At 34.7% G+C, this 23,405-nt stretch overlaps 5 protein-coding genes across 5 annotated transcripts in view; 2 read left to right on the top strand and 3 right to left on the bottom strand.

Annotated features, from left to right (window-relative positions):
• LOC111482935 overlaps positions 1 to 398 on the top strand; it is a 1,579-nt gene extending 1,181 nt beyond the window's left edge. Inside the window, exon 2 of the mRNA XM_023128983.1 lies at positions 162 to 398. Coding sequence (XP_022984751.1) covers positions 162 to 303 — 142 coding nt within the window. The 3' untranslated portion in view covers positions 304 to 398. The remainder of the gene's footprint in view (positions 1 to 161) is intronic.
• A 2,041-nt stretch (positions 399 to 2,439) lies between these two features.
• On the bottom strand, positions 2,440 to 5,564 carry LOC111483007 (inositol-3-phosphate synthase-like). Its single transcript, XM_023129083.1, has 10 exons — positions 5,045 to 5,564; positions 4,911 to 4,979; positions 4,620 to 4,755; positions 4,261 to 4,508; positions 3,805 to 4,031; positions 3,610 to 3,725; positions 3,356 to 3,532; positions 3,034 to 3,222; positions 2,873 to 2,935; positions 2,440 to 2,775 (listed from the first exon to the last, which is right to left on the bottom strand). The coding sequence occupies exons 1-10, from the start codon at positions 5,230 to 5,232 to the stop codon at positions 2,656 to 2,658; spliced, it is 1,533 nt and encodes a 510-aa protein (XP_022984851.1). The 5' UTR covers positions 5,233 to 5,564; the 3' UTR covers positions 2,440 to 2,655.
• Positions 5,565 to 10,309: 4,745 nt separating this feature from the next.
• Positions 10,310 to 14,935, top strand: LOC111483369 (low affinity sulfate transporter 3-like). Its single transcript, XM_023129559.1, has 10 exons — positions 10,310 to 10,814; positions 10,907 to 10,955; positions 11,035 to 11,242; positions 11,312 to 11,492; positions 11,567 to 11,635; positions 12,654 to 12,884; positions 12,959 to 13,372; positions 14,110 to 14,303; positions 14,401 to 14,477; positions 14,559 to 14,935. Exons 1-10 carry the CDS (start codon positions 10,464 to 10,466, stop codon positions 14,777 to 14,779), a joined length of 1,995 nt encoding a protein of 664 aa, XP_022985327.1. The 5' UTR covers positions 10,310 to 10,463; the 3' UTR covers positions 14,780 to 14,935.
• A 2,357-nt stretch (positions 14,936 to 17,292) lies between these two features.
• LOC111483215 (agamous-like MADS-box protein AGL104) lies at positions 17,293 to 18,869 on the bottom strand (the record flags this gene model as incomplete). The annotated part of the gene is made up of 10 exons (XM_023129364.1): positions 18,685 to 18,869; positions 18,552 to 18,605; positions 18,418 to 18,436; positions 18,265 to 18,326; positions 18,150 to 18,177; positions 17,979 to 18,040; positions 17,805 to 17,904; positions 17,673 to 17,726; positions 17,467 to 17,597; positions 17,293 to 17,395 (listed from the first exon to the last, which is right to left on the bottom strand). Coding segments are annotated over exons 1-10 (798 nt in total), but the record flags the coding sequence as incomplete, so codon positions are not given.
• A 1,544-nt stretch (positions 18,870 to 20,413) lies between these two features.
• LOC111483257 (DNA-directed RNA polymerases II, IV and V subunit 8B-like) lies at positions 20,414 to 23,233 on the bottom strand. Its single transcript, XM_023129404.1, has 5 exons — positions 23,061 to 23,233; positions 22,297 to 22,402; positions 21,996 to 22,153; positions 20,818 to 20,912; positions 20,414 to 20,693 (listed from the first exon to the last, which is right to left on the bottom strand). Exons 2-5 carry the CDS (start codon positions 22,367 to 22,369, stop codon positions 20,582 to 20,584), a joined length of 438 nt encoding a protein of 145 aa, XP_022985172.1. The 5' UTR covers positions 22,370 to 22,402; positions 23,061 to 23,233; the 3' UTR covers positions 20,414 to 20,581.
• Positions 23,234 to 23,405: the final 172 nt, after the last annotated feature.

The following is a 23,405-nucleotide window of genomic DNA, read 5'->3' as shown; positions in this document are numbered from 1 at the left end:
TTTTTTTTTTTTTTTTTTTTTTTTTTTTTTTTTCCTAAATTTCAATACTTTCCCCAAAAAAAATTAATGGGTTTTGTTAATAATAACTCATCAATTCAAGCTTTATTTTTATTTTATTTTATTGGTTTAAATTATTGTTTAAAATTGAGTTTTGTGTGTAGGGGAGATACAGCTTTTTGCAGTGCTGAGTGCAGAGAGAAGAAGATGGAACAAGATTTCACAAAAGAAAAGGGCACCACCACCGGCCACGGCGGCGGTGGCGGCCGGCATAAAGAAAGGTCAGATTGTGGCAGCGGATTTTAAATGGGTTTCCAACTATTATATTTGTTTGTACGATTATGAACCAAAAATTGACATGCACGTCTTTCTTTAAAAATATATGCATTTTTATTTTTCGATTTGGTTTGAGTTTTAATTTGATTTGATTTAACAAAAGTATAGAGATGAAATAAAAAAACGTTACGATTATAAGAATTTAGGTGAAGTCGAGAGAACGTAAAGGAATAGAATCAGGACCCGAGGTCGGGATTTTTGTAATGGGAATGTTTGCATGGTGTGGATGTGTGTAATTTTGTAAGGGTTTGGAAGTGCAGAAATAATGGAGGGAGTGGGTAAATTATTGTAGGGCAAGAGACAGTGATTGGGTTTGAATTATATGATTATGAAATTAAATGATTGAAGCTATAAGGGAGTAGGGTAACCCCAAAATCAACGGGGCAAAAGGGTCCCATATGCTTAGTTTTCTAATCATATTCACACCAAGTATAATATAAAATTTGATAATCTAATATTAAATCAACGTAGTCCGAGCCGAGTCGTATTGTATTTGTTTATCTAAACCAAGAATTTAAGATTACGAAACACGAAATTTATCAACGGTATACTATTAGAGATGTTTATTTTATTTGTGGGACCTACTTTGAACGGGATGGAGAGTTTTCGTTTTGACAGTGAGTGGAGTTGTGGGTAGGAAATGATTTTTACCCGTTAGCCAAATGAAGTCAATTACGAGATTGCATTCTTTGTCCTTAGTCTTGGTCCTACTTCAATCCCCGTTCTACCCATCTTTTATATGTATATTAAAGTACAAAACTAATTGTATATATATAAACTTGAGAATGAAATTGACTATTTTATAGCTTTACATAAATCAAATCTAATTCAAATAACTAAATCAAAACCAATCGTATTTCCCTCCAAACAACTTGGGTTAGCTTTGGGCCCTTTATTTATTTGGATCGACACGTTTGGGCTTTGTTTTAAGTGATGGGCTGATTTCGGCCCATTTAATAATTCAATCAACAAAATATTCAATCAAACTAATAATCATAATCATAGTCTACACGCATCCGGTTTAGTTCGAACTTGTTGGGTTAGGACTCAGATGACCCAAATAGAGTTTAAGACATATCACATTAATAACTCATCGTATATAAATGTTAAATATTTTTATCTGTGTAACAATTTTAAAAATAGGATAGAATTGAATTTGGTTGAATTGTGAACCTTATTTGTAAGTTGGTCGTGTGAATAAAAAAATTAAAACCAACTGAACTCTTACCATTCAAATGGGTAATTCAAGTTATTTGAGACATCGAATTACATTTCTAAATCAAATCTTAACGTATACGAGTATACAAAAGCAACCGGTTATCGATCTTTATTTGTAACTTATCGAGCGAATAACTTCACGTGATCGTGCCTTTTAGGTTTGAAATGAAAGTCCAAAGAAACCATAACCAAATGCATAATATAATGAAGAACACGATTTACACTATTCCAAACAGTTTGGAGATAAGGTTAGAGTCACATCAAGGGCAATGGAATCCTTTTACTGTGAGTGTTGGCCAATGGAATTTGTCTTCTTCATCCAAATTATTGGTGCCATTTTGTGGTGTTAAATATAAGCCCATTTGATTATTGGGTTGTCCCACAACCTTTCAATTCCATAATCAAACACAACATTAATCACGTGTTTGAAAGGGAATTACTTTTAGTTATATCTCCATCATCTTCTCGGGTCAATTTCCTTTATATTGACTGTCAATAGGTCTCTATTATCATCACCTTTAAGTTTATAGTACTGTGTTACAATTATTCGATCTAAGAAACTGAAAACGATAGGAGTTTAAACACGCTCGCCAGAGAAATGCATAAGAAGCTGGGACGAAAGTGTACACATGTGTGTGAGGAAGAAATAATACTCTTTGACTGTTAAATATCTTAGAAGAGTAATTCGAGTTTTAATCTTAATATGATTATAGTTAACGACCTAAGAGAGAATTTAGATCATCACCTATGGTTCACTCATCGTTGTTTGATTGGTGACAAGGGTGTCCTGAAGATGTGTGACTACGAAACTATGTAATTGTCCCTTATTTTTAAGTAGCGGTCTACGTGTAGGAGTGAAAATACGTGTAGGAGTGAAAAGTTGGGTCGTTACATTGAAGAACGCTAGTTTATTTTTAGAATATGTATAGCTCCATTACAGACATGGCTTGCCCACTAATAAACAACTTCCCCAAGCCGAAAATAAAAAGAGGACATACAAACCAAAAAAGAGGAGAAAGGACCAAACAGAAACTAATTGCATATTTTCACAAGCTTATAGAAAAGATAACCAATTTCCTATTAAACTCAGGACTCTTTCAGGCTTCACTTGTATTCCAAAATCATGTTGTTCTCAGGTGCCAACCCAACACAAGCTCTCATTATATTCTCCAGCATGGCGCGCTGCTTCGAAAGAGCGTTCACCACAGGCGTGCCTGGTGGTACCTGTTTTCACCATTTACAACCATTTTTGGATTCAGAAATATACTCAAATCATCAAATGAAAGTTCAAGGTTTCAGATGGGGTTGTGCATAAACTTACAAGAGGAGCTTTTGTAAGGTAACTGAGGATGGTGGCCACTGGATGGAAAGAGTGAAACTTTCCCTACAAAACAAACCATTTCATCACTTGTTTAGATTCATTTCAAAATGGAAAACAGACAACGGGTTGGGTTTTTGTTATGTGAATTTGATCAAACTCACCTCTCCTTCAGCCTTGATTTGAATGCGAGTGCTGAGTTCAGCAAGAAGAACCAAATCGAGTATGATCGGAGCGGCTAACAGAGAGTCCTCGCAGGTGTTGTGCAACACTATGGTGCTTTTTCCACCCATGAATATCTCTGAAGTGTACTCATCCATCGCCCTCTTACTGTCCCCCACGTATGGAACATACTGAAATTTTCCATTTCAAAACCAGGGAGGAGGATTTAACAAAATTACACTCAATATATATGACAGTTCATATCCAAGATATTTGAATTCCATCTTCGAATACTTCGATTTCAGGAAACTTAAATGATTATACCTTAATGACCACCACATGGTCAGGATGCTCGCCTGGCTCATAAAGAATGCCATTGCTCGAGACCATGTCATCGACAACGTTACTCTTTGATATCTCCTTGGATCTGAAGGTTTGAGGGGCCGACAGGTTCATTCCATCGTTGTTTCCTAGATGGTTGTAGCTCACTATTGATGTTGGCTGCCACCAAAAGCCCACAGCATATATTTTAGAATACCCAAAATTTTATAACCCTTTGGTAAAGAATTATGAGGTACCTTAATACCAGCACCAACAAGAAAGTCTACAAGCACAGATTTCATCTTGGTCTGACCACTCTTAAAATCATCCCCTCCAATCAAACTATTTCTATGAATGGCTAAGTCAATCAACCCTGTCAACAAATCCCACAAAGTTGAGTGAATTCGAAGTAAAAAAGTAGCAAGTTTTATGAGGCGAAGAAAGGATGATACCTGGGACAAAAGTGTTCTGTGGGCTACCATTGATGAAAGGGACATTTTCAAGAACACAAGCAATTGCATACAGTGTGGAAGGAGAGATCTCCGACTCATTTTTGTCCACAGAAGCCAGAAGATTTTCCATTGTGTCATTGAGCCCCACAAGCACATTACTGTATCTCTCTGTGTTGGCAGTCCACAGCACTACAACTTTGTCCACCTTACTCTTTTCCTTAAATTCCCTAATAAATTACAAAGTTTTCAAACGAGTAAAACTAGATTCCTCGCAAGCATATATATTGTCCTGATTGAAGATATTTTGAAAGCATAAAACGACTGAAAGTACAGCAGCTGCCCCCATATGATCCCACATAGCTCACTCACTTTTAGGAAAACATATAATATGCAGTCAAAGATTATGAAAACTTGAAAACTTTAATGTTTGAATGACATAAACTGTAAAATATATACCGGATATCTTTAATGACTTGCTGGAGTTGTTCTTTCTTGGTGCCTTTGATAACGTTATTGGCTCGAGAGCCCTGATTCGCAGCAACAAAATCGGGATTGAAGATTCCAGGAAGTGGGACCATGGATTCCATGTAGGGTCTCAGCTGCTTTTGCAGATCAATATCAAGGACCCTTGCTCTGGCCATGGCATCGGCCAAGTTCATGTCACTTATGTCCCACCCTCCAAACACAATATCATCAGGATTGACCTGGGAGAGATTTGAATCATTTTGCTAAGCTAAGTTCAAAATCATTATGTAATCACTATATCACAAACCCATCAATGTTCAATGAATTGAAAACAGATATATGATTATTACCATGGGTAGGAGGCTCTTAAATGGAGCATAGATCTCCTCGCCATCAATAGAGCCAACCCGGATGGAGGATGCTTGGGTTAACGACCCAAAATAATTGGCTTGCTGAACTTTATCCTTGGTTGCCCAAGAGATCCCTCTGAAAAAGAGTACCCATCATCCACTTTCAGAAACTATACAACAACATTATTATATTCACTACACAACAAGAAGACATTCTTTTGGGCAGAATTTCAATTAAGAAATAATAAAATCCCAAAAAGTCAAATCCAAAATGGAGAAAGAAAAACTTACTCCCGATTGGCTATGATGCCTCCAGTGAGAGTACATCCATTGTTTCCTCCCCATCCAACGAGCATCATCCTATGAAATTCAAAAGTTAGGGTAAAAAAAGAGAGCAAAAAACGGACTGAGAAGGAAAAACAAACCCTAATTTGGGGACACGAATGTCAGTCTTGAATTGATATTGAACGGATTTGGGCTTGACAATCCATTGATAGGTTCCATTTCTGTTCTCGTGAAGGAGCTCTGTAGTTTCGTAATTGTAGACGGAATGAATCTCATGATCGGTGTACTTAACGTTGGGGGATTCGACCTTGAAGCTATCGATGAACATTTTTCCCAAACAGAGACGAAAAAAACAAAATCCAAGAAGGAAGATGGAAGAAGAAGGCGCAAAAATAGAAAAAAATGGAGGAAGAGAAAAGAAAGATGTTCCCGCTTTCTGAATCTCTCGATCTCTCAACTGGTGCGGTGCTCACCGCTCGTAGCGGGAGCTCCGGATTTATAGACGAAATTGGAAGGGGAAATCGACACGCGTCGCAAGATAAGTACGCGTTGAAGAGACACCACTGTGGATGTCGAGGATCTTCTTCTTCTCCTCTCCTTCCATCCTCCATGAAAACGGAACGGAACAGAAAAATGGCAGAAGATAACACTCAAAAGCTTCCTCTCTTCTGAGATATGGTTATCCTTTCACAACGATTTGTATAATTATCGAATAAATTCTATATTTTATTAATTAATGCTAATTGTTATTTAGTTTTGAAGTGTTTTTGTAATTAATGTTTTAATTCATTTAAATCCGACATTAAATAAAAAAGTTATGTGGCTGGTGATGTGGCATTTTGTGTGATCGATGGTCACAATTTTGCTGATGTGGCACTCACATGATAAAAATTTGATGACGAGGACTCCACCTATCAACTTCTTTTGCTTATGTGGAAGATGACGTGACCCCACAGTTTAAAAATTCGAAAGCCAAACCTAATGTACTTTAATTATCCTCATCAACGTCGCCACCACCCTAGTCACTAAATAACCAGCTCATACCGATTTAAGATCTTATATATTTTTTTTTATAAATGATTTCATTTTGTTCATAGTTGGTCGATGTAGTCGAAGAAGATGTCAGTGTAGTCTCTCGTACATTTTATATGCAAAAATAGAGTGGTGGCTAATAGTTAAAAACCTCATCTCTTCAACCCGAATCAAAACATCTTTAAAATAGAGGAATATTACTACAATTCAAAAGTGATAACAGAGATGCTTAGAATCTTACGTTATTATGAAATAAACGAGACTTGAGTTCTTATAAACTACATCTTATGGGAGAAAATTACTCAATTTTATTACTCTATTGTAATTCTAATGTGTTCGACTTATTGAACAGGGTTTTATGATCGATCGGTGCCCGTAATCTTTGTGATATTCGAATTATACACCGAACTTTCCTATTTGTCAAAACAAGAAAAAGAGGTTGGTTGAGCCCGTGGTGACTATATCATAATAGATCCGAACAGCTTTATAATTTCCATATATGCCCCCAAACAATGAATTTATTATCTGGCTCATGCCACTCCTTTTAACGTCAAGTGGAAAAAGCCCATTGTACTGATTTATCATGGCTTCAACAATTATACAATAAAATATGGTTTAAATAAATAGAGAAAGCTTTTTTAAAAACTACTTAAAAAAAGGTAAGCTTCGTGTTAATTTATATTTAGTTAATATTATTATCATAAAAGTTGATAATTTCATCTTTTATTTTTATTCCCGAGTTAGAATAAAAAAAATATATTAACTTACTAATAAATCCCACATTTTTTTTATAAAAAAATATATTAAGTTTATTAAAAATATAGTTTCATCTTGTAGTAAGAAACAACGCTTGCGTGACTAATTACAAATATTCGTAAGAATATAAGTTCAGTATGTTGGATGATGAAAGTCCCACATCGGCTAATTTAGGGAATGATCATGGGTTTATAAGTGAGGAATACTAACTCTATTGGTATGAGGCCTTTTGGAAAGTCCAAAGCAAAGCCATGAGAGCTTATGCTCAAAGAAAGAAGTCACTCCGCCGATTGATGCTTTGAAGAGGAGAAAAAGATCATGTGTTTATAAGTGAAGAATATTAACTAAAATAATTTTTTTAATTAAATATGTCTAAAAAGATTATTTTTTTTATTTTTTATTTTTTTCAATTTTTAGAACTTTGACTGCAAATTTGGGTAAAGGAAAATAAAATGATGATTGAAGAGGGCCCAAATCATAATTAAAAAATTAGCTAACGTGGCATCCAACAGAGAAAATTGATGACGTGACATGTGATGTGTTTATTAGGACCTCATAAAATGGGGTGGGGAATATGTGGATTATAATAAAAGAAAGAAAAAAAAAAAGGTAATGAAATGAACCCGACAAAGAGGGGAAATTGACAAACGTGTTTATTAAGATGGGGGTGGGGGCCATTTCCTTTTGCCATGCAAGATTATTTTATTATTGTTGTCAGTTCAAAAATTTTGCTCGACATAAGCTTAGGTTTAACGGCTTGAGGACACCGTTAGTATCTCCACTTAAGTCTATTACGTATTTTCGTCAATCTCTTAGTTTTAAAATGTATATGTTAAGTAGTTTTCACATCTTTATAATGAATACTTCGTTCTTTTCTCCAACCAATGTGGGATCTCAAAACGTAACGGGCCAAAACAAACAATATCTACTAGTGGTGACATCGGGCTATTACAAATGGTATTAGAGGTAGGCACTGAGCGGTGTGCTAATGAAGATGTTGGGCTTTGAAGGGGGTGGATTGTGAAATCTCACATTGGTTGGAAGAAAAACGAAACATTATTTATAAGAGTGAAAACCTTTCACTAGCAGACGTATTTAAAACGGTGAAATTGACGGCGATATGTAATAGACTAAAGCGGACGATATCAGCAATCTACTTGTAGGCTCTCGTAACATCTATGACTTAGCAGGTGATTACGAGTTTTACACTAGCTTCTAAGTCTATTGTTTTTGTTGTTCACAATCTTGAGTAACTAGCTTAGGTTATGCAGTGGTATTTAATATTTGGTGTTGAGGTACTACCTCAACGAACACTCACTAACAAGTAGGGACAACATGGTGACTGCTAGCTTGCTCGCCATCTATAGGAGGTAGTTGACGAACCCATCTCACAAACCATGTAGTTGAATTCGGTAATGGGCTGTTTGGAGTGAGGCTCTTCTAAATGCATCTCAACCCTCAAACGGGCTGTTGGATTGTGGAGAAAAAATGGCCCACGGCCCACTTTTGAGTACAGCCCAATTTGGGCTTGGGCTTTTTTTATTTTATTTTTTTTTGGCTCAAGCTCATTTTTATTTTTATTATTATTATTTTGTGGGTGGGAAAGTATGTATTTAATATTATAGTTGGTTGCTAATTTCAATAAAATATAATTTTTTTAACATTATCAAATATTTGCAATATTATGAATGGTTAATGACATATGTTAAACTCTAAAATAATTATATTTTATTTAAAAGCTAAATGGGTTAACGACGAAATCAAAGTGCTACTTAAAAATATTTTAAATTAAAAAGTAGCCTCCACTTTATTAAATTTTCGTAATAAATAAAATATTAATTATAGATCAATTCAATTCAATTTACACGCGTATTCAATATTCTTTTGAATAAAAAAGAAAGGGAGAGAATGAAAAGAGGAAAGAATGTTATAAGAAGTGTCCCGATACAACGTACCAGGGTTTGTAACTGTGGTGTAGTGGGTTTAGTGGATCAAATATGATAATTTAATAAGGATCGATGGTTTATAGACTCATGATTTTGCTCCCCCGATCTATCACTTTGAGTTTAAAGTCTGAAATGGGGTCAATTTAAGTATAAGTCAACTATGTGTCATCGACCAACCGATCAAATATTCTAATTTTTAGATCATAAAAAAAAAAAAATGGAATGTGCCAAAATCAGCTTTTTTTATTTATTATTATTTAATTTTATTACTATTATTATTATTATTTATCTTTTAATTCTCCCTGAAACAAGTCTACATTCATTCACTTTCGTTTGGCTCCTTTTTAGCCATCCTTTTCTTTTCTCAGTAAAGTAATGCCTTTTGTGTGGGCAATCCACGCCATCCGTAGTAATAATAATAAGGTTCGGTCTTCGTTGACACACAACTTGGTGTCTGGTTTTAATATCATTTTGTAATAATTCAAGCTTATCGCTAGTAAATATGGTATATTTTGACCTTTTAAATATTGTTGTCAACCTCATACTAGGGAGAGATTTTCACACTTTTGTAAGAAATGTTTCACTCCTCTCTCCCATCGATATAGGATCTCACACCTTAACTCAAAATGTTTCGAGGGCTAAAACATTTTTCGTAAATAACCGTGGTTATGTACGGTAAATTAGTGACGAATATGACTAAATCAGCCTCGAGCTTTACTCATAATTAACTAGGCATTAATTTAATAGAACAATTAACTATAAACATGTCACCTTGGAGGCACCTGATATGTTGGGTAAAAGCATTTGCATTTGACCACCTTGTTTGATTCCTCTTCCCTTTATCTTTACCGAAAAGTGAGTATTAATTTTCATCGACAATTTTAACCATTCAAAACATTTTAGAACTTTTATTCTTTTTTATATTATAAAATATTAATTGCATCATCTACAATTCAATAATATCAGTCTGTCAAATAATACCAGTCTATCAACATGAGTATAACTTATTGGTTAATATCAAGAGATTATACGTAGTTTTATTTCAAAACCAATTGATAATAAAACGAGTTTAAAAACTCTTAGAATGAAATAAAAATATTTGATAATAATAATAATAATATATATATTATTATTATTATTTTTTAATTAGCTTTTTGTATAAGCTTAATTTGGAAGATAATAGATATTTAATAATATCCTAGGATTAAATTATAAAATTTTGTTTGGTTTGTTTTTTAGTTTTCCTTTTATTTTATTCAAAAATTATATAAAAATTATCAATTTAAAAAATTCTCCATATTTTACATTGATATTAATAATATGATAAAGAAATTCACTTACTTTATATTATATATAATATAAAGTTTGGATTCCAAACTAATTCAATCCATTCAATTGAATTCCCATCATGTTGACTCATTATATTACTTATTTTTTTATTTTATTTTTATTTTAATATTTTTTATTCTCTCTAATTTCACTTTTTTTTTTAGTTTAATCAATGAAAATAAGTACACTAATTTGTTCCATTATACATATTTTAATACCAAAATATTGGGATCTACAAATAAAAAACTTTCCTAAATATTGCATCAGCATGAAGAATATTAGTTATTAAAACTTTTTATGCATAAAAAAAATTGGATTTAACTTTAAATTTTGATTGTTTATATGGTGGGAGCTGTGTCTCTCTTTCTCCTCTGCGGCGTCGATTCATGCAATTAACCTTCAGAATCTCACCAACCTTCCTTCTGACTCGCCGGAACCTCACCGAGCTGTGTCACTGACACACAGCTCTACCGACGTTCCCCCAAACACTTCAAACATGTCCGTCGCCAACGCCGACATATCTCCAACTATGTTGGAGTCCTCGGCGGTCAGGGATATTCCCGCCCTTGACATCGACAAGTGCAGCCCAGCGGACAGGGCTCAGTGGGTGACAAACCCACCAGAGCCGCCGGGAATATGGCGAGACCTCCTCAACTCTCTCCGCGACACCATGTTTCCTAATCCGACCAAGCTTTTCTCCCCCAAAAGAAACACCGGAATTGCTCTGCTCGGTTCCCTTTTGCAGGCCTTCTTCCCTATCCTCTCATGGGGCCGGAGATACAGTCTCTCCATGTTCAAACACGACATCTTTGCCGGCCTGACCCTTGCCAGCCTCTGCATTCCCCAGGTAAATTGTCCTCCTCTGTTTTCACTCTGTTTTCACTCTGTTTTCGCTCTGTTTTCGCTCTGTTTTCTTTCATTTAATCGGCGATGATACAGAGCATTGGATATGCAAATCTGGCGAAGCTTGATCCACAATATGGCCTCTGTAAGTTCAAAGATCAAAGATTTCAATTTAAAACAACCTTAATTTCGTGTTTTGAGCCATTTTTTTTGGTGGGTAGCAGATACAAGCATTGTGCCGCCACTGGTTTATGCAGTATTGGGAACATCAAGGGAAATAGCCATCGGCCCAGTGGCCATAGTATCTCTGCTTTTACCGTCGCTGATCGGGAAAATTCAAGATCCCGCCGCCGACCCACTTGCCTACAGAAACCTCATCTTCACCACCACTTTCTTCGCCGGGATCTTCCAAGCCGCCTTTGGGTTCTTACGGTCTGTCTCTTTCTTCTTCAAGTTAACATAATTAAACCCATAATTTTGAACTTTTTTTATCCATTTCAGGCTGGGATTTTTGGTGGATTTTCTATCACATGCCGCCATTGTTGGGTTCATGGGGGGAGCTGCCATTGTTATTGGGCTTCAACAGCTCAAAGGATTGCTTGGCCTCACTCACTTCACTAACAAAACTGATATCATCTCTGTTATGGAAGCTGTGCTTGGATCATTCCGCCATGAAAATACTGTAATCAATTCATTAAACTCAAACAAAATATAATTCTCTCCTGAGATTCATTTGATCTTAAATTTCATTTGCAGCGGTGGAACCCATTGAACTTCATCATTGGCTGCTCCTTCCTGTCGTTCATCCTCATCACCAGATTATTGGTAAGCTTATAGCTTGAATCATTTTCTTTTCTTATGACACCGTAATCACCAGAATAGATACTAGATTGAAATGGCTAAATTCTAACATCTTATTTTCTTTATAAATTTAATTTCCTATCCGATTGAAATATGAATATAGAACTTGTGTGGTCCGTGTTTCTACAGTATCTTTTGCGGTATCGTTATATTATTTACTTCTTATTTATGAGAGTGAATATTATAAAATTACAAAATTTCCCTTAGAACGAGAGAATTGAAAAATATGTCTAATTTAATGTCTTCCGCTCTTGTACGAGGGAGGAAGGGATATTCTAATATGTGCTCTCGAAAATTGATGGATGGAAGTTATCTCCACGTTAACCTTCTTTGATTGGGCAAATTGATGTTATGAATTTCGTGCATTAAGGCTTTGACTATCCTAACGGATAAAGTTATGACACTCTACTTACCATAATAGCCGAAAGATTTAAATGAACTTAAAATTATAACGCCCTATTTTCTTTACCAATTTTAAGTTTAGTTGACTTAACGTCTGATTGCAAGGTTTCGTGTTTAAGATTAGGAATCTGAATATAGAACCTGTATGCTCTTGTGTTTCTACTGCATCTTTTGTGATATGATCACGTTATTTACTCCTTGTTTTTAAGAGTGAATATTATAAAATTACAAAATTGCCCTTAGAACAAGAGAAAAGGAAGAGATATTTTGTTTTATGTTAGGGGTGATTAAGGGATGTTATCACCCCGTTGAACTTGTTAATTGTGCATATGATTGATGCTATGACTTTCATGCATTAAGGCTTGACTATCCCATTTGTGTTATATGTTTGAAATGGAACTGTAACCGCTCAAACCCATTGTTAGCTGATATTATTTTCTTTCGGCTTTTTCTTTCGGGTTTCGTGCTAAGAATAGGTTTCCACCCCTTAAAAAAAAATGTTTTTTTTTTTTTTCACTTTTCGATAATGTGTGATCTCACAATCTACCATTTTTGAGACCAAGAACTAAACGCGTTGCAGGGGAAAAAGAACAAGAAATTATTCTGGTTAGCAGTCATAGCCCCACTGTTGTCTGTAATCCTCTCAACACTTTTGGTGTTCCTCACAAGAGCCGACCAGCACGGCGTCAAGATCGTCAAACGAGTCCCCGCCGGGCTCAACCCCATCTCCGCTTGCCACCTCCAATTCCACAGCCCTCAAATCTCCCAAATCGCCACCGCTGCCCTCATCGTTGCCGTTATAGCCCTCACAGTTAGTTTATTTCAAACCCTACACCCTAAACCCTAATTCATTTCAACACCAATAATATTCTTCCACGATTTCAGGAAGCTATTGCTGTCGGGAGATCCTTCGCCTCCATGAAAGGATACACCATTGATGGCAACAGAGAGATGGTTGCCTTAGGCTGCATGAACCTCGCCGGCTCTCTCACTTCTTGCTACACAGCCACCGGCTCCTTCTCCCGGACGGCCGTGAATTTCACTGCCGGTTGCCAGACGGCGGTTTCCAACATAGTAATGGCTGTGACGGTGATGATATCATTAGAGGTGTTAACTAAGCTTCTCTACTTCACTCCCAACGCCATTCTAGCCTCCATAATTCTGTCGGCACTTCCAGGCCTCATTGATTTTCATCAAGCTTACAATGTCTGGAAAATCGACAAGCTCGACTTCTTCGCCTGCCTCGGAGCCTTCCTCGGAGTCCTCTTTCTATCCGTCGAGTTCGGCCTCCTCCTCTCGGTATCTATCTTCTTCCTCTTACTTACTCTCGTATCTAATAGATTTCTAAATTTTTGTTTTCATGAAAAAAAAAAACAAAAAAAATTACATTTTTTTCAATGGTGATTTTAATTTCTACATACTCAGAGTCGCTAATAACATCTCAGTCTCATTTCTTAATGTAGAAATATAATTCAAACACTACTATCGGTCTTACGTGTTTCAAACAATAACTCTGGAATTCAAAAATTAAAAACAATTACAAAATAAAATATTTTAAATGTTGAAATGCAAACCTTCTATTCTAACCTAGGAAATTAAATATGCAACTATTCTATGTACGTGCCACCGTCTCTATTTGCAATACCGCCGTCATTCGTATATGAGTATCTTGCCTTTACCTAGAGAATATAGATAGGTCCTAAGAGCATGATTGCATATATTTGCATGACTCCTATAGTGGGGTCACTTACTGAATATTGTTCGAAATACTCAGGCTATTTTCCAACATGATGTTCATTTAAGAGTTATATTTTTGCATTAAGAGATAAGTATGAGACGTTGGTAGCGACCTGACTAACATTTAGTGGGGTCACTTACTGAGTATTGTTCGAAAAACTCAGGCTATTTTCCAACATGATATTCATTTAAGAGTTATATTTTTGCATTAAGAAATAAGTATGAGACGTTGGTAGCAACCTGACTAACATTTAGATTTTATTTCAAAAACTAAATTCTAACCTAAAAATTGTATGCAGATTGTGATATCATTTGCAAAGATAATACTAATCTCAATCAAACCTGGGACTGAGATTTTGGGTAAACTCCCTGGAACTGATACCTTTGGTGATATCCATCAATACCCAATGGCCCTCAACACTCCTGGAGTCCTCATCCTCCGTGTTAAATCTTCCTTACTTTGCTTCGCAAATGCCAATTTCATCAAGGACAGGTAACCCGACTGCCCCAATGTAACTGACAGACAGTGCATTTCAAATTTGAGATTGTTTTACGAGACGTTCTTAAGCTATGTTTTATCTGTGATTTAGGATTCTGAGGATGATCAGCAGTGAAGAAGATACATCAGGAAAGAGAGCCATTCAATTCCTAGTGATTGATCTCTCAAGTTGGTTCATTTCTTGTTCTTTTTTTCATTTTTTTGTCTCATGGGTTAGTTTACTTATAAAGCTATGTTGTTTCTATGTAGATTTAATGAACATTGATACTTCTGGAATTGGTTCTCTCGAAGAGCTACAAAATGGTTTGGGAGGCAGTGGAGTAGAGTTGGCCATTGCAAACCCAAAATGGGAAGTGATTCATAAGCTAAGGGTAGCAAATTTTGTTGGGAAGCTGAAAGGGACGGTGTTCTTGAGTGTTGGGGAAGCTGTGGATGCATGTGTTGCAGCTAAATTGGGAGCCATGGTCTAAACAACTCACTTTTATCACTTTCAATGGAATAAATTATGGAACCTTGTTACCAAATAATCTACTTGTGGTTTGTTTCTTGTAATGTGGGGATTTTAATTGGTGTATGGAACCAAACCAACAAATTATGGGTTTGTAAAATATGTGTGATTATAATAATTGTTGGGAAACCCCATGTCTCATCATATTTGCTTCCTACCAAAATAAATATGTTGATCTCATAATCCGAGTGTACATCGCCCGATACCTGACTCTAATATCATTAGTAACTATTTAAGCATATCACTAGAAAATATTGTCTCATTGGGCTTTCCCTTCTAAACTTCGCCTCTAGGTTTTAAAACGTATCCACTAGGTAGAGTCTTTACACCCTTATAAACAATGTTTAGAAATGTTTTCGTTCTCTTCTCCAAGCGATGTGGGATCTCACATAACATCTATACAAAAAAAAGCTCACAAGAAGAAGCTGATGTGGAATCTCACATAACATCTATACAAAAAAAAGCTCACAAGAAGAAGCTGATGTGAGATCTCACATAACATCTATACAAAATCAAGACTCAACTCATATTTCTTTTTGGAGTCTTAGTCATTTTTTACTATGCTTTCGAGGAACCTTAACTCCTTTCTTTTGGAGTCCTTTGTTCAACATTTGAGAATTCTATTGACATGGCTAAGTTTTTAGGGCATGTGTCCACTTTGAGCATAAGTTTTCATGGCTTTACTTTGGGCTTCCCCAAAAGACCTCATACCAATGGAGATAGTATTATTTGATTATATACTCATGATCATTCCCTAAATTAGCCAATGTGGGACTTTCATCCAACACCTTCACAAAGTCAACTTTAATCGAGGCTCGACTCCTTTTTCTTTTTGGAGTCTTAGTCATTTTTTACTATGCCTTTGAGGAGTCTTTTTGGAGTCATTTGTTCAACATTTGAGGATTCAATTGACATGACTAAGTTTTTAGGGCATGACTCTAATACCATGTTAGACGACTCTCCACAATAGTATGATATTGTCCACTTTGAGCATAAGTTCTCATAGCTTTGCTTTGGGCTGAACAATATCATACTTGATAATCAAAACGTTTCAATAAGAATACCATCCAAATTTGACCTAAAGAAAGAAGAACAATGACAAGACCTTTAAATAACTTAAAAACATGAATAATCAAACAATCTCGACCATTAAAAAAACAAACAAAAAAAAAAAAAAAACAAATGTATACATATGTAAACATCATATATTTACATAGAAACGTAAAAAAAAAAAAAAAAAAAAAAAAAACAAATGTATACATATGTAAACATCATATATTTACATAGAAACGTAAAAAAAAAAAAAAAAAAAAAAAAAACAAATGTATACATATGTAAACATCATATATTTACATAGAAACGTAAAAAAAAAAAAAAAAAAAAAAAAAACAAATGTATACATATGTAAACATCATATATTTACATAGAAACGTAAAAAAAAAAAAAAAAAAAAAAAAAACAAATGTATACATATGTAAACATCATATATTTACATAGAAACGTAAAAAAAAAAAAAAAAAAAAAAAAAACAAATGTATACATATGTAAACATCATATATTTACATAGAAACGTAAAAAAAAAAAAAAAAAAAAAAAAAACAAATGTATACATATGTAAACATCATATATTTACATAGAAACGTAAAAAAAAAAAAAAAAAAAAAAAAAACAAATGTATACATATGTAAACATCATATATTTACATAGAAACGTAAAAAAAAAAAAAAAAAAAAAAAAAACAAATGTATACATATGTAAACATCATATATTTACATAGAAACGTAAAAAAAAAAAAAAAAAAAAAAAAAACAAATGTATACATATGTAAACATCATATATTTACATAGAAACGTAAAAAAAAAAAAAAAAAAAAAAAAAACAAATGTATACATATGTAAACATCATATATTTACATAGAAACGTAAAAAAAAAAAAAAAAAAAAAAAAAACAAATGTATACATATGTAAACATCATATATTTACATAGAAACGTAAAAAAAAAAAAAAAAAAAAAAAAAACAAATGTATACATATGTAAACATCATATATTTACATAGAAACGTAAAAAAAAAAAAAAAAAAAAAAAAAACAAATGTATACATATGTAAACATCATATATTTACATAGAAACGTAAAAAAAAAAAAAAAAAACAATAAATAAATCAATCCGCATTGAGTTGAGGCAACTTGCCATTATCATAATTAGCACTTTCATCACTTGGAGGCATTTGATTCCCATTAGAAATGCTATCAACTTGTTGCTGCGACATCATTGTGTTCATGCAAGGCCCTCCAATCTCATGCTATTATTAATCAAAGTTCATCCTAGTTAACACACCATCTTAAACTCAAAGTTGGTAAATTTAAGAGGTAAAAGGGAACAACAACCTTGAGAGTTTCAAATGAAGCTTGTGGTATGAATGAGGAGAGGAGCTGCGACGTCGTGTAGTTGTGATGCCATGGTGAATAGCCATCGTCGTTCGGGTTGCCCATGTCACACCCACCAATGTTGCATGACCCGACATTCATGTTGCCCGCTTGCGTTACTTGATCATAAACCGTACCAGGATATTGACCACTGTAAACCATATTCAAATCAATAAATAAACCCTAATCTGATCCGTTGAAGAAAACAACTAACAAAATTACCTTTGTGGAATCGAAGACGACTCAGCTGCCACACAAATTTGGTTCTGGTTTTGCCCCCCATTTTCCGGTAGCCAATTCGCTACATCGTTTTCAAACGAAGACGCTATTCCATCTTGTGAATCCAAATATAGCTATTTCCCCAAATAAAATAGTTCTTTCATCCAATAATTCATCAAGATATTAATATATATACTTTAGTTAATTACCTGAATACCATTCGGTGGATCATATGGAGATAAATGACTATTCAATACATCTTTCTGTAAACAAAAAAATCCGACAAAAATTTGATTAAAATAATATTTTATTTTAGTCTCTATACTTTTATGAATTTATACCTTCCTCTGAGCTATTCGTGCCAATGTGTCAAGCAGATTCTTCTCACATGACTCTATTTCACCATTCGATGTAAACGAAAAAGGATCTGGTTCGAATAACCTTTAACGTAAAATATGGAATTTAATTATTTTAATTTTAACTACGAAATTCAATTAAAAAAAAAAAAAATATACCTAAGCTGCTGTTCAGCAAGTTGAAGCTCATGTCTCAATGTAGCAACCTCTTGTTGAAGCTCCTAAGAAATTAAAGTAATTTTATTCAATAATTATTATATTTTAAATTCTAAATTATAATTTTTTAAATAAAAATAAAAAATGGGAATATTAATTGAATTATATAATTACCTCGACATTGGAATTGCTTGATGTAGGACTGTTTGAGGATAAATAAATAAATAAATAAATTTAAAGAATTTAATATTTTTAGAAAATAAATAAATAGAGTTGGGTTGATTTATACTTGGCAAGTTGAAGTGCAATATCGTTCTCTGTCTTCAGATTATTCAGTGTTCCGAGTAAAAACTGCATGAGAATTTAAATAATCATTAAATAACAGAGTTTTTATTTTATTTTATTTTAAAAAAATAAATGCGAATATATTAATTTTTCATACCTCTTTATTCTGAACAACACTGCAACCAAAAATTGGGAAAAAGAAAAATCAAATTGAATTCGTTAATTTCGGGAGAGAAATCTGGAGAGAATAAACAGTAAAATTGAATTAAAAAAAAATTAAGGAAAAAAAACCTTCCTCTGTCATGATCAGGCAAATTTATGTAACGAGCAAGAACATCTTCGATTCTGCAGCGGCGGAGAGAGATTAAGAAAGGGAGAGAGAATGCGAGAAATTAGTAGAAGGGTGGAGGGCGGAGGGCGGAACCTGCGGCGGCCGGAGAAGTGGCTGAGGCGGCTAGAAGGAGAGAACATGATAAGTGCGATATCGATATCGCAAAGAACAGAGAGTTCGTATGCCTTTTTGATGAGGCCATTGCGGCGTTTGGAATAGGTGACCTGGCGATTGGTGTTGTTTTCGATTCTTTTGATCTGTAGCTTCACTCGCCCCATCGGCTAACCATTGGAATGGAATCGGTAGGGTTAGGGTTAGGGTTAAATGGAGAATGAAGAACAAGAGAAGAACAAGAAGGACGAAGAAGACGACGATGGAGAATTTCCCAACCTTGAATAGTGGAATGGATTGTTTCTTTTTTTGGGGAAAAAGTCTTTGCCTTCGTTTTTAACCTCACAATTTTAACTCCTAATTTATTGTTTTTTTTTTTTAAATTTTAATTATTGGTTTTAAATCTTTAAGAGTATAATCAAATTAATATATGAGATTTTATTAGACGTAAAATTTAAATTTATAGAAAAAAAATGTACAGAGTTTGTGAGGATCTCAACGAACCCACGTGCCTTTCTCGACACACGCGCCGTCTTCACCTTGCAATTACTTCCCCTCCCATTTGATTTTCTATAACCGACACGTATTGAGAAGGAGAACATTGCAAACCTATAAAGGTTGAATTGGACGTTGAGAAGCAGGTTTGGGTCAGCTTTAAAATTACTTAGTGACCCTGGCTGCTTAGGCCAACCAAGTTAGTGGTTCTAGTATGGACTTTGTTGGATAAATTGTATGGTGTATGATATATGATGTATGAGGATGTGTGACTCATGGCATCTACACATGTCATAATTATGATTGTTACGTTATGTTATATTATGTTATGTCATGTCGTGTTGCGTGATGTTTATAATCTATGTTATAACGTATCTATGTCATGTTGTACAATTATGTTTATGATATTGATAGCCTATGAAGCATAAACATGTATAGGCCATATCATGTAAGCTATTTAAGTACCAAAGATTTGATAGGAGTTATGAATGCATGAATTATAGGCTTCTCAGGTTGTTAATGAACGGAGGTTTGACTTGCATCATAAACTTATGTCATGATTTATGTTCGTCATGGTGTTAAGCAGGCTCTTTCCCTTCTTGGTGTTCTTGATGTTCGATAACATGAGTGTGTACTAGCCTGATGAGCCAGGCTCAAGGGCACGTATACGAGTGCGTGGGTGGACTGTGTGAAGAGGAATACTACACATCCAACGTACTAGAAATTAACCTAAGACCATGTTGTAATGTTTTTATAAAAGAATACGCCCCACCATATTGCATCTAATTGTATTTTTCAACACCAACAATGAGTTATTTACAACGTATTTCTTAAATTCTATGTTATCCTATTTTTCAAGTTAAAATAAAGCACCCTGGTACAAATGACGATGTCGCATGTTCAATAGCCCTTAGATTATATCAAGACTAATTTTGTTTCATTTCTATTCCACCTCAGTTCCACGAAAATATTATTGTAAAGAATGGTAGTATGAATATTAAGACCATCACACTTTTATGAATATTTTTAGTAAATATTAGTTAGGTTATGCATGACACTATTCTTAAGACCATTACCCTAGATAAATTAATTTTTTAAAAATTAATATTATTAAGGTATAAGCAAATAAAAATAAATTTTTATAGTGTTATTAGGCATAAAATAAAAAATGTAAAGGCATATTAAATACTTTTAATAGCAACTAAATATAACGTTAAGAAATCACTTGGTATTATGTAAAGCCATATTGAGTATGAAGATCAATTTAGTAGAAGTTCTGAATGCATAAATTATCTGCAAATATAATTCAATAATTAGAGAGTCATCACAGTTTATGTAAAAACAAAAGGCCTTCATGAAAGTGAACACCAAATAGGAGAGAGTTTTAGAGTTTTCGGAGGAGCAAAAACATGTTCTGATCCACCCTGAATTTGGCACAGTGGATGGGATCTCCCTTCAACAGCATTTGGAGTCCTCCAAAAGATGCATAAACCTCCCTGCAAATACAACAACCATTGCAGCTAAATCATCAGCATTGTGATCGCTTTATACGACACGATTGCTAGGTAGCTACTTATGCTAGGAACAGTAAATCAAGGGAATGTAAGTAAGTTCACTTACACTTTCAAGTCTGAACCTGAGCCTTCATCTGAAAGTTTGTATATTTTACCATGCATGATATACTCAAACTTATCTGCTAGTGATTTCTTCCCTTCCTGCAAAAAATTCATCCATGTTTCACAATCTTGACGGCTGAAGTAAAACAGGTTGGTCAAAGTGACCTGAAGATGGTTGGGAGAGGAGTTTCATCGGCTAATTAAGGAGTTGATCATGGGTTTATAGGTAAGGAATACTATCTCCATTGGTAATGAGACCTTTTGGAGAAATCAAAAGCAAAGCTATGAGAGCTTATGCTCAAAGTAGATGTTATTATACTATTGTTGAGGGTCGTGGTTCCTGACATGGTATTATCAGAGTCATGCACTTAACTTAGCCATGTCAATAGAATTCTCAAATGTCGAACAAAGAAGTTGTGAGCCTCAAAGTTGTAGTCAAAAGTTACTCAAGTGTTGAACAAAGGGTGTACTTTGTTCGAGGGCTTAGAGAAGGAGTTGAGCCTCGATTAAGGGGAGACTGTTCGAGGGCTTCATAGGCCTCCAGAGAGGCTTTATAGTGCGCTTTGTTCGAGGGGAGGATTGTTGAGGATGGTTGGAAGAGGAGTCCCATCGGCTAATCAAGGGTTGATTATGAGTTTATAAGTAAAGAACACTGACTCCAATAGTAATGAGGCCTTTTGGGGAAATCAAAAGCAAAGCCATGAGATCTTATGCTCAAAATGGACAATATCATATCATTGCGAAGGGTCGTGGTTCCTAACACTCTTCAGTGTCTTTAAGGAAAGTTGGAACACCTAGGTAGGCAGGAATCTTCAATACTTGACTAATCTATGGCATGTGTCACAAGCCTTGGACACAAGTCTTAACTCGCCTAAATAAGAGCTCATTCATCTTTTCGTGTTACTTTTCAAGAGACGTGGCTTGCACTAGCACAGCGTTAACAGAACAGTACCAATTGATATTTGCCTGGAAGTTCGGTGACCCTTTTTTCTAGGCTTTTTTAGACTGCTAGGGAAAATCCTTCTCCAAATTTTTAGTATCAGAGAAAGCTTATGGAGTTATTAAGAACTTTGAAGATACATCTAACATTCTACTTGTGACAAAACAGACATGAAGAACATGAAACGAATGACCCAAGAGCTCCAGCAATGAATTCAATCGAACATGGGGGATGGAAATTACCTGGCCACTATAGCTGGTAACAGGAGCTCCATCATAGTTCAGCGTGGGAGACAAGACCATCAGAATCTTCTCACCTTCATCAATTGGATATATCTCTGTATTAACATCCAACAGCATATACATGGAAAGCTTCTCACTCCGTGCTTCGATTCTCGAAACTAAAAGAACAATTTTATGCAATCACAACAAACTTAAGACAGTGACGAAGTTTCAAGTCTACAAAGAAGACTCAAAGAAAGTTCAAAGACCAGAAAATTATGATTGAGGAATGAGAAAGCAGTAACAAGCTTGAGGAAAGTACCTTTATCATACTTTTTACCGTCTGGGTTGACACACTTGACCTTGAAAACATCATTAAATAGAAGCTCCGCCATGTTTATGAGGAATTCACTCCTCAAAATGCAGATCTGAGTTGGTGGGCATGCAACAAATATTAAATATGGGATGAAAAGCCAGTGAAAGAAAGCACAAACTAAAATTTGCACAGAATAAGCGTAAAAATAGAGAGGGGATGGAGAAACTTTTTGAATTCGGAATCAAAAAACTCACTTAGCGGAAACGCAAAATTACATCATAAACATCATAAGAGCTAAACAAAAATTTAAACCCCCAAAAACAACCAATACAAGAACTTCAAAGTCTGTCCAAGACCAGATTCTATTGAACAATAAATTGAAACTCAAAAAACGGTAAGAACGACAAGAGTAAAATCGAAACTACCCGCCATAGAGGTGTATGGTGGCTGTGTCTATTCACATTCTAATATCTGCGACTTTGTTTCTTATTCGAGATACAGGAAAATTCATGTTGACAAGAAACTAAACAATTTTCAGAGAACCAAAGAACACAGATGATCAAAGGCTTCATTAACAGATACGCAATAAATCAATAGATCAAAAGACAGAGCACACGGCAGTCCAAAAATTCACAATTTTCCGCAAGGATGCTATCCAGAAATTGTGCGAACTTGCATTAAAAATCAATTGCACCATTCTTTCATTAGACAATTCCTAATTTTAAGTTTTTCAAGTGAGAATAGAACGTAGATGGAGATTGGGCAATTACCAATAACAACAAGAGAGTAAACAATCAATGCAAACAGCTATGACGGAGGCGACGCCGGAACGAGCGGAGGAAAGACGTCGGCGGCACTGAGCTACTGAACAGGAAGGTGAAGCCGGCGCGAAGGAGGAGGAGGAGGTGGAGCACGCAAAGGTTTAGGGTTTACTAGTTATTTTATTTATTTGTATTTTTAAGATTCAGAGCCCACAATTTAAAATATAAATTTATTTATTTATTCCGTTTTTTTAAGGGGAAAAAAAAAACAGATCAATTATTTAAATATAGTCATTAAATTTAAAAAAATCTTAAATTTAGTGTAAGTTTATTATTGATTTTTTAATAAATAAA

This window comes from Cucurbita maxima, unplaced genomic scaffold (assembly GCF_002738345.1).
Source record: "Cucurbita maxima cultivar Rimu unplaced genomic scaffold, Cmax_1.0 Cma_Scf00008, whole genome shotgun sequence".
Lineage (NCBI taxonomy): Eukaryota > Viridiplantae > Streptophyta > Magnoliopsida > Cucurbitales > Cucurbitaceae > Cucurbita > Cucurbita maxima.
Note: the sequence above shows the minus strand (reverse complement) of the source record. Positions and strands in the feature narration are given on the sequence as shown.

Bases quoted from the DNA above. Each gene is read 5' to 3' on its own strand.
- LOC111483369 (XM_023129559.1), top strand. From the start codon at position 10,464: ATGTCCGTCGCCAACGCCGACATATCTCCAACTATGTTGGAGTCCTCG. The intron at 10,956-11,034 runs GTAAGTTCAAAG...GGTGGGTAGCAG, and splicing joins TGATCCACAATATGGCCTCT to ATACAAGCATTGTGCCGCCA. The intron at 14,304-14,400 runs GTAACCCGACTG...TCTGTGATTTAG, and splicing joins GCCAATTTCATCAAGGACAG to GATTCTGAGGATGATCAGCA.
- LOC111483257 (XM_023129404.1), bottom strand. From the start codon at position 22,369: ATGGCGGAGCTTCTATTTAATGATGTTTTCAAGGTCAAGTGTGTCAAC. The intron at 20,913-21,995 runs GTAATTTCCATC...AATTTTTTGCAG, and splicing joins TTACCAGCTATAGTGGCCAG to GAAGGGAAGAAATCACTAGC. The intron at 20,694-20,817 runs GTAAGTGAACTT...TTGTATTTGCAG, and splicing joins TCAGGTTCAGACTTGAAAGT to GGAGGTTTATGCATCTTTTG.
- LOC111483007 (XM_023129083.1), bottom strand. From the start codon at position 5,232: ATGTTCATCGATAGCTTCAAGGTCGAATCCCCCAACGTTAAGTACACC. The intron at 4,756-4,910 runs GTAAGTTTTTCT...ACTCTTTTTCAG, and splicing joins GGCATCATAGCCAATCGGGA to AGGGATCTCTTGGGCAACCA. The intron at 3,223-3,355 runs GTATAATCATTT...GGAAAATTTCAG, and splicing joins ACCATGTGGTGGTCATTAAG to TATGTTCCATACGTGGGGGA.